This window comes from Argiope bruennichi, chromosome 7 (assembly GCF_947563725.1).
Source record: "Argiope bruennichi chromosome 7, qqArgBrue1.1, whole genome shotgun sequence".
Lineage (NCBI taxonomy): Eukaryota > Metazoa > Arthropoda > Arachnida > Araneae > Araneidae > Argiope > Argiope bruennichi.
Window position 1 is genome coordinate 101,328,407 of NC_079157.1, and position 13,923 is coordinate 101,342,329.

The window sequence follows — 13,923 nt, forward strand, 5'->3', positions numbered from 1 at the left end:
GGAAGGCTTCTCAGTTGTTAGCATAACTCAACTGACCAAATTCCAAACAAAATCACCGATGCCGTTATTCTACGTTCAAGTAGCAAACGGACCTCTGTCTGAGACGGTCTACACTCTCACTGAAATGTTTGGCACGAAAATTTCAGTGGAGCGATACAGAGGAAGGAAGGGGCCATCTCAATGCTGGCGGTGTCAGGGCTTCTTCCACAGCTCTGAAGCATGCAAATTACCAATTAAATGTGTCAAGTGTGCAGGACCTCACAGGGCTAAGGAATGTACTTTAGCCTATGAGGATAAACTTACGTGTGCAAATTGTGCAGGTGAGCATGCAGCGAACTGGCGCCAATGTCCCCGCTTCCCTAGACAAAGTGGTAGAAATAACACCACTACTAATTTCCTTAAAAATCACCCCTCCAAAAAATCCATATGGGATGTACCCAGGACGCATCGACCTCCTAAAAATTTCAGGAAAGTGGAAGGAAATGTGTCATTCGCTCAAATTCTGAAAAATTCAGAGTCAGAATTTCCTCCATTAGAGACCCCAGTGGAGAGCGAAACAACTCCATCAGTTGCTAAAACCTCTATTCCAAAACAGTCGGTCCCAGTGGATGCTAAAAATTCTAAAATATTCACCGACATTTTTTCTGGCCTAGCAACAGTAATGAGAGAAGATTGGTGTGAACCACCTCTTCTACTCGAAGCCTTTAGAAAGGCATTACCAGCAATTCGTGCTGCATCCCACGGTGCTGATATGGCGTATTTTCTCTTCCAAGAATACGTCAGTCTTAGTTACGGTCCCCAACGTTAACATTCAATCGTAACAACATAATAAACTTGCATAATCTTAAGGTCTGCACTTGGAACGCAAATAGCTTGCGTAACAAGATCGCGGAAGTAAGAGACTTTGTTTCAGAGCAAAATCTTGATGTGTTTTTGGTACAAGAGACCCGACTCCCCCCGGAGTTCACACCCCTAATCGCTAATTACCGGATCTATAAAACAGATAGATCCGGAAATAATAATAATCGGCCAGGCAATCATGGAGGTACTTGTATTTATGTGAAATCAATAATTGAACATCACGTCATCCCCACTCCCGTTTTAGAGAGGATAGACGCGACAATTATTGAGGTTAAATTAGGAAATCTCCCCCCTCTCAAAATTGTGTCAGCATATGTACGATCTGGGAGTCCGTACATGTTCCCTCTGGAGGATTTAGAAAAACTTTTAAATTTAGGCCCAAACGTCATCATTGCGGGCGATATGAACGCAGGTCATATCGCCTGGAATAACTATAAATCAACTAGGTATGGAATGCAGTTGTTTAATTTTCTTGCAACGCAGGACGGAGTCAATGTTTTGGCGCCCCACTCTCCAACCCACATTAATCAAGTTAGCTCAAATGACTCCGTCATAGATTTCGCAATATTAAAGCGAATTCCTTTCCACTCTCAAATTAGAGTGCTAAATTGTTTAGATTCTGATCATCTTCCAGTAGTTTTGACTTTTGATACTGGAACCTTTTCTCTAAATTCACCAGCACATTTCTCCACCAACTGGGAGAACTTTCGGCATATTTTAAATTTAAAACCCCTCCCTCCCTTCAAAATTCATAGCAATGATGACGCAGAAATTGCAGTTGGAAGTCTAGGAAAAACTCTAACGGAGGCGCTCGCAGAAGCCTCAAAACCAAAATTTAATAAACCTCCAGAAAAGCTTCCTTTCGAAATCCAAACCAAAATTAAACTGCGAAACTACCTGCGAAGAATTTGGCAACGTTCTCGCGACCCTCAAGTGAGAACGGAACTTCGCAGAACCCAGGATGAGATCAAAGGGTTAAAAGTAGGTCACTTCGAGCAACAGCGAGCTAGTCAATTAGAGAACCTAGACACAAAAGGCCTCTGGCGCCGCTCCTCCTTTATCAGAAAACCATTCTCCCCGATTCCCCCCCTCAGAGGGGGGACGGGGGAACTCGCTCTAGCTCCCATTGAAAAGGCGGAAACTTTGGCAGATAGCCTACAGGACCAGTTTGCCCCCCACGCGGACGCGTGGCTGGCGAACCCCCCACTGACTCAATTCGTCACAGATCAGCTGGAGAGCTTCTTATCGCAACAACACGTAAACAACCTGCAGCCCGTTCGGCCCACGGAAATCATGGAATTCATGAATAACCTCAAGCCGAATAAATCGCCAGGATTGGATTTAATTACAAATCGCATGATTAAAAACCTCCCTTTTAGATTTATTTTATACTTAACTTTTTTAATAAATAAATTAATGGAATTGTGTTATTTTCCCGACTGCTGGAAAACAGCTGTGGTTGTCCCTATTCCAAAACCAAACTCTGATTTGACTTTACCTCAAAATTTCCGTCCCATCTCGCTACTTAGTAGCTTGAGCAAAGTGTACGAATCTGTGCTCCTCAAACGCCTGAATCAATTTCTCAGCGACAAAAATATTTTAATTTCCGAGCAATTCGGATTTCGTAAAAACCTGTCGACGAATCACCAGCTAATTCGTGTTACAGAATTGATTCACAGTGGCTTTGAGAAGTCCCAAACCACAGGTGCACTTTTTCTGGACGTAGCCAAAGCCTTTGACAAAATTTGGCACGAAGGGCTTTTATTCAAGTGCATGCGACTTGGATTTTCGGCGCAATTTGTCAAAATTTTACGCTCGTACCTACTTTCTCGTAATTTTCGGGTACGAGTTAACGATGTAATTTCTTCCCCCAGACCAATCCGAAGCGGTTGTGCGCAAGGAAGTTTACTCTCTCCAACTCTTTTTAACATTTATGTTAACGATCTACCTAGAGCTAGCAATTGTCACTTAGCAATTTTTGCAGACGATACCGCCATTCTTACACAGCATAGGGACCCAAACATAGTCATATCAAACATTCAACAGTACATGACCATTTTGCAGTGCTGGCTCATCGGCTGGAAAATAAAAGTCAACCCAAGTAAATGCGCGTGCCTCCTGTTTACTAAAAAAGTAAATATGCCTGACCTAGCCCCTATCCAAATTTTTGGCCAACCCGTCCCCTTTGTAAATGAATACAAATACTTAGGGTTAATTTTAGACGCAAAATTAAGCTTTAATAGTCATATTAAAGCAGCCCTCACCAAAGCTACTAGAACGAGTGTTAAACTCAACAGCTTAATTTCTCCTAGGAGTAAGCTATCGATTAGGCTCAAGCTTCTGCTCTACAAAGCTGTTTTAAGACCAATAATGATGTACGGCTCCCAAATATGGGGGGCGACATCAGCCACAAACATTAAGAGGTTGCAAGTTTTTCAAAATAGGCATCTGATGAAGATTGTTGACGCCCCCTGGTATATCAGGAGAAAGATCTTACATGACGATCTCAAAATTGAACCTGTTTCGGAATTTATTAGAAGAACATCAATAAATTTCTTCGAAAAACTGCCCCAGATTCGTAACAAGTTACTTAATCTACCTGCTTATGATCCTGCAGTACCCAGCTCTAGGAAAAGACCTAGAGCTGCAATAGACAATGTCTATGTAAATTTCCCCTCAGTTAAAAAACTGAGAATTAATTAACTCTGTTACCAATCTGGTGGATTAAATTTTTCAAAATTATTTGTTTTGGCCTCAGATAGCTACGATGAGCTACACGCGTGAAATTCCTTGAAATTTTTCCTTCAGAAAGTTTAGTTCCAAAAAAGCCCCAATAGTTAAGGCACGTGCAACGTAATTCCACTAAAGTTCTATTTTACCCCATAAATAATTTAAATATTATTTTTAAATTAATTAATTGTATCAAAAATGATAATAATATGAATTAAATACCAAATTTCATGACGTTAGAGCTTTATTGCGCTCGTCCAAACTAGTTCAATTAAATTTAACTTTTCCCTAAACTAACAAATTAAAGTATCTATTCCAAATTATGATGTGGAGGTGCTCGTGACCACTTTGTCACATCGCGGAACTCCGAAACATCACGACGTTGCCGTTGCCCGTTGTGTTCCTGCAAATTATATCGTAAATGCTTCGAATTGTTAGCAGGCTGATATATATTTTACATAAATGCAAATTCACAATTACTTGATATTCTGTACAGATAATAATATTACACGGAAGAATTAAATATGTATATGCGATGCAATGAGTTAGGAGAGTTGGGGAGGTGGGAGAATGTCACGATAATTTTGCACAACTTGCCAAATACTATGGACTAATCGATCATATACACTTGGACACGATAACAATAACCAACAAGTTACTCATAAAAGAAGTTTGGTATGTGGGCAATTAACACAAAATGCCCAATAACATTGTTACAAAACTCTCAGGATATTGCCTGGCTTTCAGATTGTCTAAGAGCAACGTGAAAATATTGGACAATAGCTTGTGCTAATAGTATTGTGTAGAAAAATATCTAGAAATAGTATTGTGTAGAAAATTTAGGTTAAGTAAATATTTGGGCAAGACTTCTAATTGCATTTTCTTGGAGTTTCTTTCTTTCTTTTTAAAATTTGCAAAGCATAAAATGGTTTGACAGAAAAATATATGTTTCGACAGAAACATTTCATATTTAATAACTAAATTTTAGACAAAAACTATTCAGCAGAAAAACTATTTTTGTATCAAAATTATTCTTCATTTTTAGACAAAATAAATTCTATTCTGCACAATTTTGTGCTCTGATCACGGATGTTGAGTTCCGAATGTTGTGACAAAAAAATAAGCCGCCTTTGCCGCTTAGAAGATGAGTGCTTATAATGTTCGAAAAACCTTGAAGCGAACTGTTTGGCGGGAACAGGTGAACGATTTTTCTTCTCACTTTTTCACTTTTATAGTGCAATGAAAAAAGTTAATGTCTTATTTGTTGTAAATTATTTATTTTTTGAAATATCTAGGAATGGTCTAGCAATTTTTTAATTGAAATTTTAAAAAATATTTCTTCGAAGACAATAGAAAATGTTTATAACCCAAGTTTAATGCTTCAATTTTGGCATTACCGCTTTACGTACACAGAATTGCAAAATTATGTTTTTTCTTGTTAGAACAAAATAGCGGTTTGTGTTGTCAGAAGCACATTGCTGGCTTTCTTTTATTCTTTTTTTGACTATTTTTATTGCAACTCATTCAAAAAGTCTTGATTTATGCGTGATCTGTTGCTTATTACTTGAAAATCTTTTCAGTTCTTTGCATTATGATATATCTGAATGAAATATCATTCTTACTTGTTATATATACCATGCATATTTAAAACCGCAAATTATTTGTTTTAACATTTTGAACCATCACGTGAACGTAAAATCTGTAAGTCTGAACATTCTTTTTGCAATTGAATGCATTAAGAGATTTTATTTTTCTAAATATACATATGTGTATCATTTCTTTCTGTGCTATAACAGTTTTTTGTTTACTGTTATTCTGATTATTTTTTGTGCTTATTTTTTTCTAGAAAAATATTGTGAATGAATGTGAGCTGATTAATGCACATTGAATCCTTTTATCATGGAGAAAGAATCAGAAAATAAAAGCTCATTAAGGTATATAATCAGCAATATTTTAAATATCTTTTTGAATTGTTTTTATAGTATTAGTCACACCATTCTGATCCACATACAACCTATGCATTTTGTAGAATTAAAACTCTAGTCATATGTTTATTAGTTGGCTGCTATTTACATGAGTAATAGTTAATCAGAATTATGAAATCATTTTTCTAAAATTCCATTTGTTTTCATTTTTAATGCTTATTTTATATATGATAGAACAATGCAACATTTTCTATTTAGTTATATTGCTTAGGCTAATATTATAGCATACCTCTATTGATACAAGATTTTATATGATGTTATTTGGTTTCTCTGAATGCTATGCAATATCCTATATACATCACAGCAATGTTGAAGAATATTTTGTATTAATAGGGGTTTGTAGATAACCTTTTTATTCATTTCTTTTAATCGATATTAAATATAGTATCTCTTTCAACCAGTTTAGTAATTCCTGAATACTTCACAGTAATATTAATTTTCTAAGTTTCATCTTTTTAGAATTCTTAAATTATATATCGTGTAGGAGAAAAATAGTTGTAAATAATCCTATCATAATCTTTAAAAATATATAATTTGTAGAATTCTACAAATTTCAAAATAAATCTCGTTGAAAAATGTTATATTTTCCTGTTTAAAATTGGTATAAAATCTATTTTACTGAATGTAGAGCTTGTTCCAACAGTAGGCAGTATGTGCTGCAGCACTGAGGCAGACCTTAATCATAAATTTGAAATTTTTCTTGCATTATATGGCTGCTAATGGGAACATAATAGTAAAGAAAACTAAATGAAAACCTTGGAGTTGTGAACAAAAGAAATCTATCCTCTTTTGCTTTACATTATGTAGCAATGAACATTGAAATCGTTTCTGATCATTATATATGGGGAATCGCCATTACTTCAGGTGGGCAAAATCTCATCTTTACCCATCATGAGTTATTTCATATATATATATCCATGTGCATTCTGGATCAGTTCTCTTTTGTAGCCTTCACTAATTCTGAATATTCCCCATTATAAGCTGAAAAGAGTAAAATCAATTTCACCATTTCTTATTTGAATTTTCTTACTTCATCCTCTTGAATCTAACAAGCTTAAGTGGCCTGAAGCATCAGTTTGCCATGCAACACTTTTAGTCCCATATGATTTCTTTTATCTTCTTCAGTTTTTTAAATATAGATTGCATTACAAAAGTACTTATGAAGCTTAACTCTGTTATGAAATAACTATATATACCAATATACAATACATCCGCAAAAGGATTGAAATGCCATAGTTTTGTACAAGATGTTGAATATCCTAGAGTCGAACCTGGCTACGTGAACACAGTTGAAAACTTTAGGCATATATCAAGTGCAACATAAATTTGAAACCTGAGGTGAAAGTTAATTTATTTTGTATAAATGATATAGCTTTTGAATATATGTATTAGCAAAAATAAATCCTTTATAAGGAAATGCATAAACAGTATTATATTTTGATAATACCACATGTAATTTTAAATAAACAAAAACAGGGTTACCATGCCACAAGGAGAACGTAAAAACAGGGAATTAAAAAAATCGTCTAATAAAATTGGGATAATCCAAGGAAATTTGAAAATGTTCACGAAAACAGGGAAAATACAGTGAATTTTAAGTTTCTTAGTTAGTTTTTTTCCATCCAAATAAGAACAAAAGATTGTAGTCATGGCATCCAAAAATGAAACAATACCATTCCCGATTGTGTAATGAGGAAATTCACCTCTTTAATCCCCCCCCCCTTTTCTGTATAGATCATTCCAGTTTTAATTTGCGAGGTAGTTGTTCTTTTTCCATTAGATGCCTAAATTGCAGCTAATGAGCATGCTCGAGAGTTCTGCAACTGTGCGAAAGATTAGAATACATTTCTCTTGCAGGATTAGCAATATTCAGTCTTTGAAAGCAGCGACATGTTGGTGTTTAGTTTACCGTACCTGAGTTTATTGAATGGCTTGTTTATTATTTAAGAAACTGTGAGCTTATTCAAAGTAGAGGATATTTTTGAATCAATGAGCTGCTCAAAATCTCTATGTAATACAAATTGAATGAATTAAAAAAAAGTCAATCCTGATTTTGCTGAATGGATTTTAGAAGTTCTACAAAATCTATTTATTATGTACTGCTCACTTTGTAAGAAGATAATAAGCCAAAGTAATATGGAAAAACAGACACTTGTTAGTCATGCCAAAAGAGGAAAACATCCAGTTAAAAATTGATGCTGACCTTAGCATCTTAAGGGAATGACGTTACATCCAAAAACATCAGATTTAACATCTGAAAATGAACAGATTTCGAACTTTTTAGTTCAAGAACAATAATTTAAAGTTAAATTTTTATTCATCAAAATTTGTCACATCGCATTCATCCTTTAATTCATTCAATGATATATCAGAAATGTTTTCTCATATATTCACCGAAAATGAAATAGCTAAAAAGTGTACATACAAAATGTTGTACTGTATTTATGTCCATTAGCTCCATGAAACTGAGGACTGAAAAATCTGTGGAAATTGATACTCAGATACTTTAATTGGCAATAATAAATGAATAAAAATAAAATATTTCTTTGTAATGTCTTTTTGTTAGTGATTTGTTTCATAATAAAAATGTTTTACTTCACCCGAGTCCTTAATTTTGTATGACTTACAATTAACGAGCATGAGAGGTAATATACCCCCTTAAAGTATAGATTTTATCTTGCTAAACTCTAGATAATAAATGAAGATAAATTACTTTTTTTTTCTCTATATAAATAGAAACATTCTTTTAAAATGCTATTATTTCAAATAATGTTAAATTGCTGCTTCCTTGCCTTGTTTTTTTCCACTCCTTAAAACCATATTCAACACATCACTGGTATTTGTGCATTTTCTGGGAAAATACAAGGAATGTGCCTGCAGGGAATTTTTTTCCCCAGATTTCAGTGACAATCCTGAATAAATATTTGATAAAAATTCTTTTTTTTTTACATTGCTGCAAAAAATAGTAATTTTGAAGTTGCTATAATCATTAATAACCCATTAAGCAATATGCTGTATAATTGCTGTTGAATCTTTCTTTTTTAGAATATTTGAATTTCTTAATGTATTTTTTTATATTTTGGCATTTAATTACTTGAACAAGTTTTATGTTTATTATTATTTCTTTTAACAGGCCTAGTTCTGAAGAGTCGGAACAAGGAAACAGTCAAGGTATATCATTTAAATAAAACAAATTTGCATATTACATAATTGAGTGGGTATAGAATAACTTTTTATTTTATGATTTGGTAGATTTTTATTGATTACATATTATTTTTTTATTAAATAAATCTAATAACTTATGAATAAATTTGCCAGTTAGTTAGGATTGAATTAATTTTTTAAAAAAATTTTATAATTATTTTTAGTTTGTACTATTCATAATCTGATTGTTTATTTAGTTTTGTTGATTTCAATTTTTGTAGGTTTTGAGGCGAAAGAAGAGACAGAGCCATTGCGAATTCTTCAACTTTCACAGTCCTTTTTTGTTGCAGATACTGCTGAAGATGATGAGTAAGTTGACGGTGTCTTTCCGTTCACTTGATTCAATCCCACAAATAAGTAACAGTAATAATAAATAATAACTAAAAATAACACAAATATTACTTTTTTTGTTAATGTGGTATCTCTAAATCTGTGAAAATTCACTTAGTGGTGTAATTTTAAGTCGCAAAGCTTTTGAGAGTTTCTAGCCTTACATCCCTTACTTGTTTCATATTCAACCTCTAATGTGCTAATGCAAAAATTATTAATTACATTTTTTGCTATCAAATGAACTAAAAATGTTAATTGAAGAAATTCCACCATTTTATCCTTTTTGTTATTTGTTTTATTTGTGCATTCTAATAAATTTCAATATTAAATTGAAAGTTTTTGCTTAAAACTTTCTCTAAAACATTTATGTATCTACCGTGTTTTAGGTTAGTTTGCTACAAAAACATGTTTGTTCAACATAGATATTGTGACCAACAAATGCTTGACAATGTTAAAATGAATCTTAAAGTAATATATGTTATGATATTTTTAAATCTTAATTAATTTCTTAGTTTTTATCTTAAATTAGCACATGTTAACTTCATTCTAAAATGTTCTCTTATTTCCTGAGCCAGTTTGTACTTTTTTTTAAATTTAATTATTTATGACACATGATCTGGAAAACTGATGACTATTTATTTACACATGCTTCAAGCAAAGAGATAAAATCCCTATCATTTGCAGATACCTTTTAAAGAACCTAAGATTCCCTTTCGTAAGTTTACATGTGTCGAAGAAATCCCTATCAAAATCTCATAGCAAAATTGCTGAAGGGAAGAATTTCTGTCACTTCACTCTCAAATCGGTTTATATATAAGCAGACATCACCTTATCAGTGCCTCTTTTCTGTATGAATTATGACTTCCATAGTAAAATAAATCAAAATTAAAAATTTGATTTTTTAAAAAAATTTGATTTTATTTGCAATGCACCTTTAAAATTATGATTACATATACAGTAGACTCCCGATTATCCGCGCTTGCCGCACTAAGTTTTTTTTCTTGCTTCCAAGCAAAGAGAAAATGCTTCCAAAGCAAGAAGCAAACACAAATGACTGATTTCTTCAAAAAGGCGTAGTTTTACAGTTATGCTTTTGTAATTACATAATACATTACAGTATTAAAACAGTACAGATGTATTAATTTTTCTGTGTATCCTTGACACATCTCGTAAGTACAAAGCACTTTTCTGTTTTCATTAACAAAATGCATGTTTGGTTAGTTTTGAGTGATATACTAAAATATTAAGCGTTAGTTAAACATTTCCTGCTGTTTATTTTACGTTTTATTGTACATAAAATGATTTTTCAAAGTTGAAATGACTGTTTTCTCTTTTGTTATACCCGTTTTTAGTTTTTTTCGGATTATCCGCGGCGGCTGCGCCACCCAATTCCGCGGATAATCGGGAGTGTACTGTATATCTACTTTGCGTAGGTGCTTAGGTTAATTTCGGGATTAGAGAATAGGAATCAATTTTATCGTCATTTATGTACAGCAGTACATGTTAAGCATATTTATTAATTAACATATTACATGTGAAAGAGTTGCTAAGTTTCATGTATCAATTATATAAAGGGAAGTACGGCCTTTTTACATAGTGAAGAAATGGCAGAAGTAAAAACTAGACTTAATGAAATAAAAAAATACCTCGCAAGAAAATAGATAATGAGAGAATCGGAGAATAATAAAATGTACTATCATTTACAAGGAAGAAGACGATAGGGGAAAAGAGTAATTTGTATTTGAGGATTCAAAAAGATTAGTAAACAATTATATCTTTCATTTTATTTTCTATTATCAACTCATTATCATTTTGAATCCAAACAGAACATTTTCTAAAAAGAAAATTGTTCGATATCTTGAAAGTATTTTTTTAAGTTTGTAAATACATTAGCATGCATTTATGTATTGTAATTAAAAAGTTTTTATATTTAAATCAAGATTTATATAAAATGCATGGTATATCATTGCATCTATTTTTACTAATGATTTTTTAAAAAAATATTTATATAAAATTTGTAAAAGGTTTCTATGTCTCTAATTTTTCTTTGTTACTTTGCACTTATTACATATATCTAACAATATCATACTACAAATTGGCCGCGGTGGCCTGGTGGTAAAATCTTGGCTTGTGAGCCATAGGGTTTCAGGTTCGAGATCTGATTCCACCGATGTACTGTGGTGTAAGGGGGTGCACGTTAAATCCATCAGGGCCAAACATCCTCCAGCTGGTGTGGTGTGGAGAGGGGGGTGCCAGCTCAGGTACGGTCCTCATCATCTGACCATGGTTCAAAATGACGAGGTCTGTCCCAAAATAGCCCTAGTGTAGCTTTACAACGGGACGTTAATATAACTAAACTAAACATACTACAAATCAGTGTGGGTTTTTTTTACATGAATAGAATTTGTTAAAAACTACATATTCATACAAATACACTGTTTCATACATTCAGTGTTTTGGATATTTACCTATATATTTACTTGGGTATTTATCCTTTAAAAAAAAAATAAGCTGGCATTTTACATTTTAAACCAAGGCTCCCACAATCCTTGGATTTTATTTTGGTGTACTTGGAACTTAGAAAAGTACTTTATTTTTTATTTAGATTTTTAAAAAATAAGCAAAATTGGTAACCAATTTTTTTTTAAATTTTTTTACAGATCTGCAATTCTACTCTATTCTAAAAATTTTACATTACAATTTTAGATGGTATAATAATCAAATTTCAGGGGGGGGGGAGAAGTAGAAATTAAATTTGAAATTAACATTTTATCTCAATTTTTAAGTCTGATCACATTTTCCAATGACTGTTACATTCAAGAAATACTATTATTTGAGTTTTTCAAAAACCAGTTGCCACTAATATTTTTTTCCCTTTTTTAAATTTTATTTTCACTATTTTTTTTTATTTTTTTGACAATTATTATGTCATTTAAAATGATAGAAACACTTTTTAAACAAAACTTTTTTTTTTTCCAGTTCTCATATTTGAGCAGATAAAAAATGAACTTGATCATTTTAAGATGAACTGTTGTTTCCGACGTACATGAATTATTTACTGTAGATTTCATTCTAAAATTTTTACTAGCCATTTATTTCATTCTAATATATTTGAATGGATTTACAAAAGTTCCATTTAAATTGAAAAAAATTGGATATTTTTTGAAATTTAAGCTTTTTTAAAGTTTATTCCTGATAGAATTAAACTATAATAGTAGTTAAAATTTTGGAAATCTGTTAGGAAAAAAGTATTTTTGAGATTCAATGTATCTTTAACAGCAATTTTAGAAAGAGAAATACTTTAATGTTATATATAATTTACAAGATAATTTAATGAAGTATTTTATAGAATAAATTTTAAGACAATTACATTGGAATAGCAGTTATAAAGAAGAATGAGAAAGCACAGGAATAATGATATATGCAAAAATTCTCACTTAAGGTGGTTAATACTTAGTTTGATAACCTTTAGTATAAATTACAGCATCCCGTGGTGTTCATTATTGCTTTTAGTTATCAGCTGGTATAATGTGATGCTCTTATTGAATTATTCTTTTAATTAATTGGGTTTTATTTCTGAGTTTTTTTAGCCAGCTTTACAGATTTTCAGTTAACCCTTTCCGGCTGGTGGTCGCAAAAAAGGACACCAATTTAAAATTTTCTATAAAAAAAAAAACTATTGGCTTTAAAATCTTAAAAATTTCTGGAAAACAACATTTAGTCTCTTTTTAGAAAAATAGATGGTGGCATGAACAATTTTAGTTTCTTTTATGGCAATAATTTTATGTTAAATATACCCCAATTTTTTTCCCCTCAATTTTTTTTTTTTTTTTTTTTTAAGAAATTAAATTTTATCAAAATCAATCACCCATTTTCTTATAATATTCATTAGGTTTTAAATCATAATTTTGTTTAATCTTCAAATAAATTTAAGAACAAACCAAATTGATTGCTTCACAGGTGTCCTCATTTGAAGACACCACCCATCTAGGATGTCTGTTTCTTTGTTCGCCTCTCTTCCTGTGAAAGTTGTAATTTAATATTTTTGAGAGAAGAATGTGATGTTGATTCTATGTTCAAGAGGGGGGGGGGGTATTTATTTATCTTCACATAGAAATCCATGTTTGAAGCTAGAAAACATTTTAGATTTGCCTTTCTTTCTAGACTGTTATTTATGTTTCACCCTCATGTTCTGCTTTATTTTTTGCAATTTTTTTCTGTAAATATTTAGTTTTATGTGGCCATAATTTTTTATTTAAACTTTTTTCATAATTTTTATTATTGCATTAAGCATTTAAAAATTGTACAGCGAAAGATTTTTTAAAAAATTTTCAACATATGACCATCAAGTGTGACCTTGAAAATATTAGCTAGGCAGTACCAAAAAAATGTGCACAAAACACGAACAATATGGAAAACAATTTCGTATTATGTGTTAGACAAAAAGACACTCCCACATGCTTTGAGAAATTTCGTGCCAAATAATAAGTTAATTTTAATTTTGTTTTTTGAGATTTTTCATTTTATTAATTAAGAAAATTAATGCTTAATTAATAAAATTTAATTGTAAACATATATTTTTGGAATTTTAATTAGATAATTATTATTCTTAATTGAATTAAATTACAATTTGTTATTATAAATTGTAATAGTTCTTATTTTTAATTTATTTTTATAAAATTTAGTTTAGAAAAAAATTTAGTTTTTGTTGAAAATATATTTTGTATTTTTAATATTTTAAATGTTTCAAATTACTAAGAACATGAATAAAAGTGTCTATAAACCAAAAATATTCATAATTACTACTATTGTC

General features: G+C 31.7%; 1 protein-coding gene across 2 annotated transcripts in view; it reads left to right on the plus strand.

The window, feature by feature from the left end:
• Positions 1–5,048: 5,048 nt before the first annotated feature.
• LOC129976491 (uncharacterized) overlaps positions 5,049–13,923 on the plus strand; it is a 58,097-nt gene continuing 49,222 nt past the window's right edge. For both annotated transcript variants that reach the window (XM_056090098.1, XM_056090099.1), the window contains exons 1-4: positions 5,049–5,292; positions 5,438–5,525; positions 8,710–8,747; positions 9,002–9,089. In XM_056090098.1, the coding sequence (XP_055946073.1) occupies positions 5,491–5,525; positions 8,710–8,747; positions 9,002–9,089 (161 nt within the window). In that variant the 5' untranslated portion in view covers positions 5,049–5,292; positions 5,438–5,490. The remainder of the gene's footprint in view (positions 5,293–5,437; positions 5,526–8,709; positions 8,748–9,001; positions 9,090–13,923) is intronic.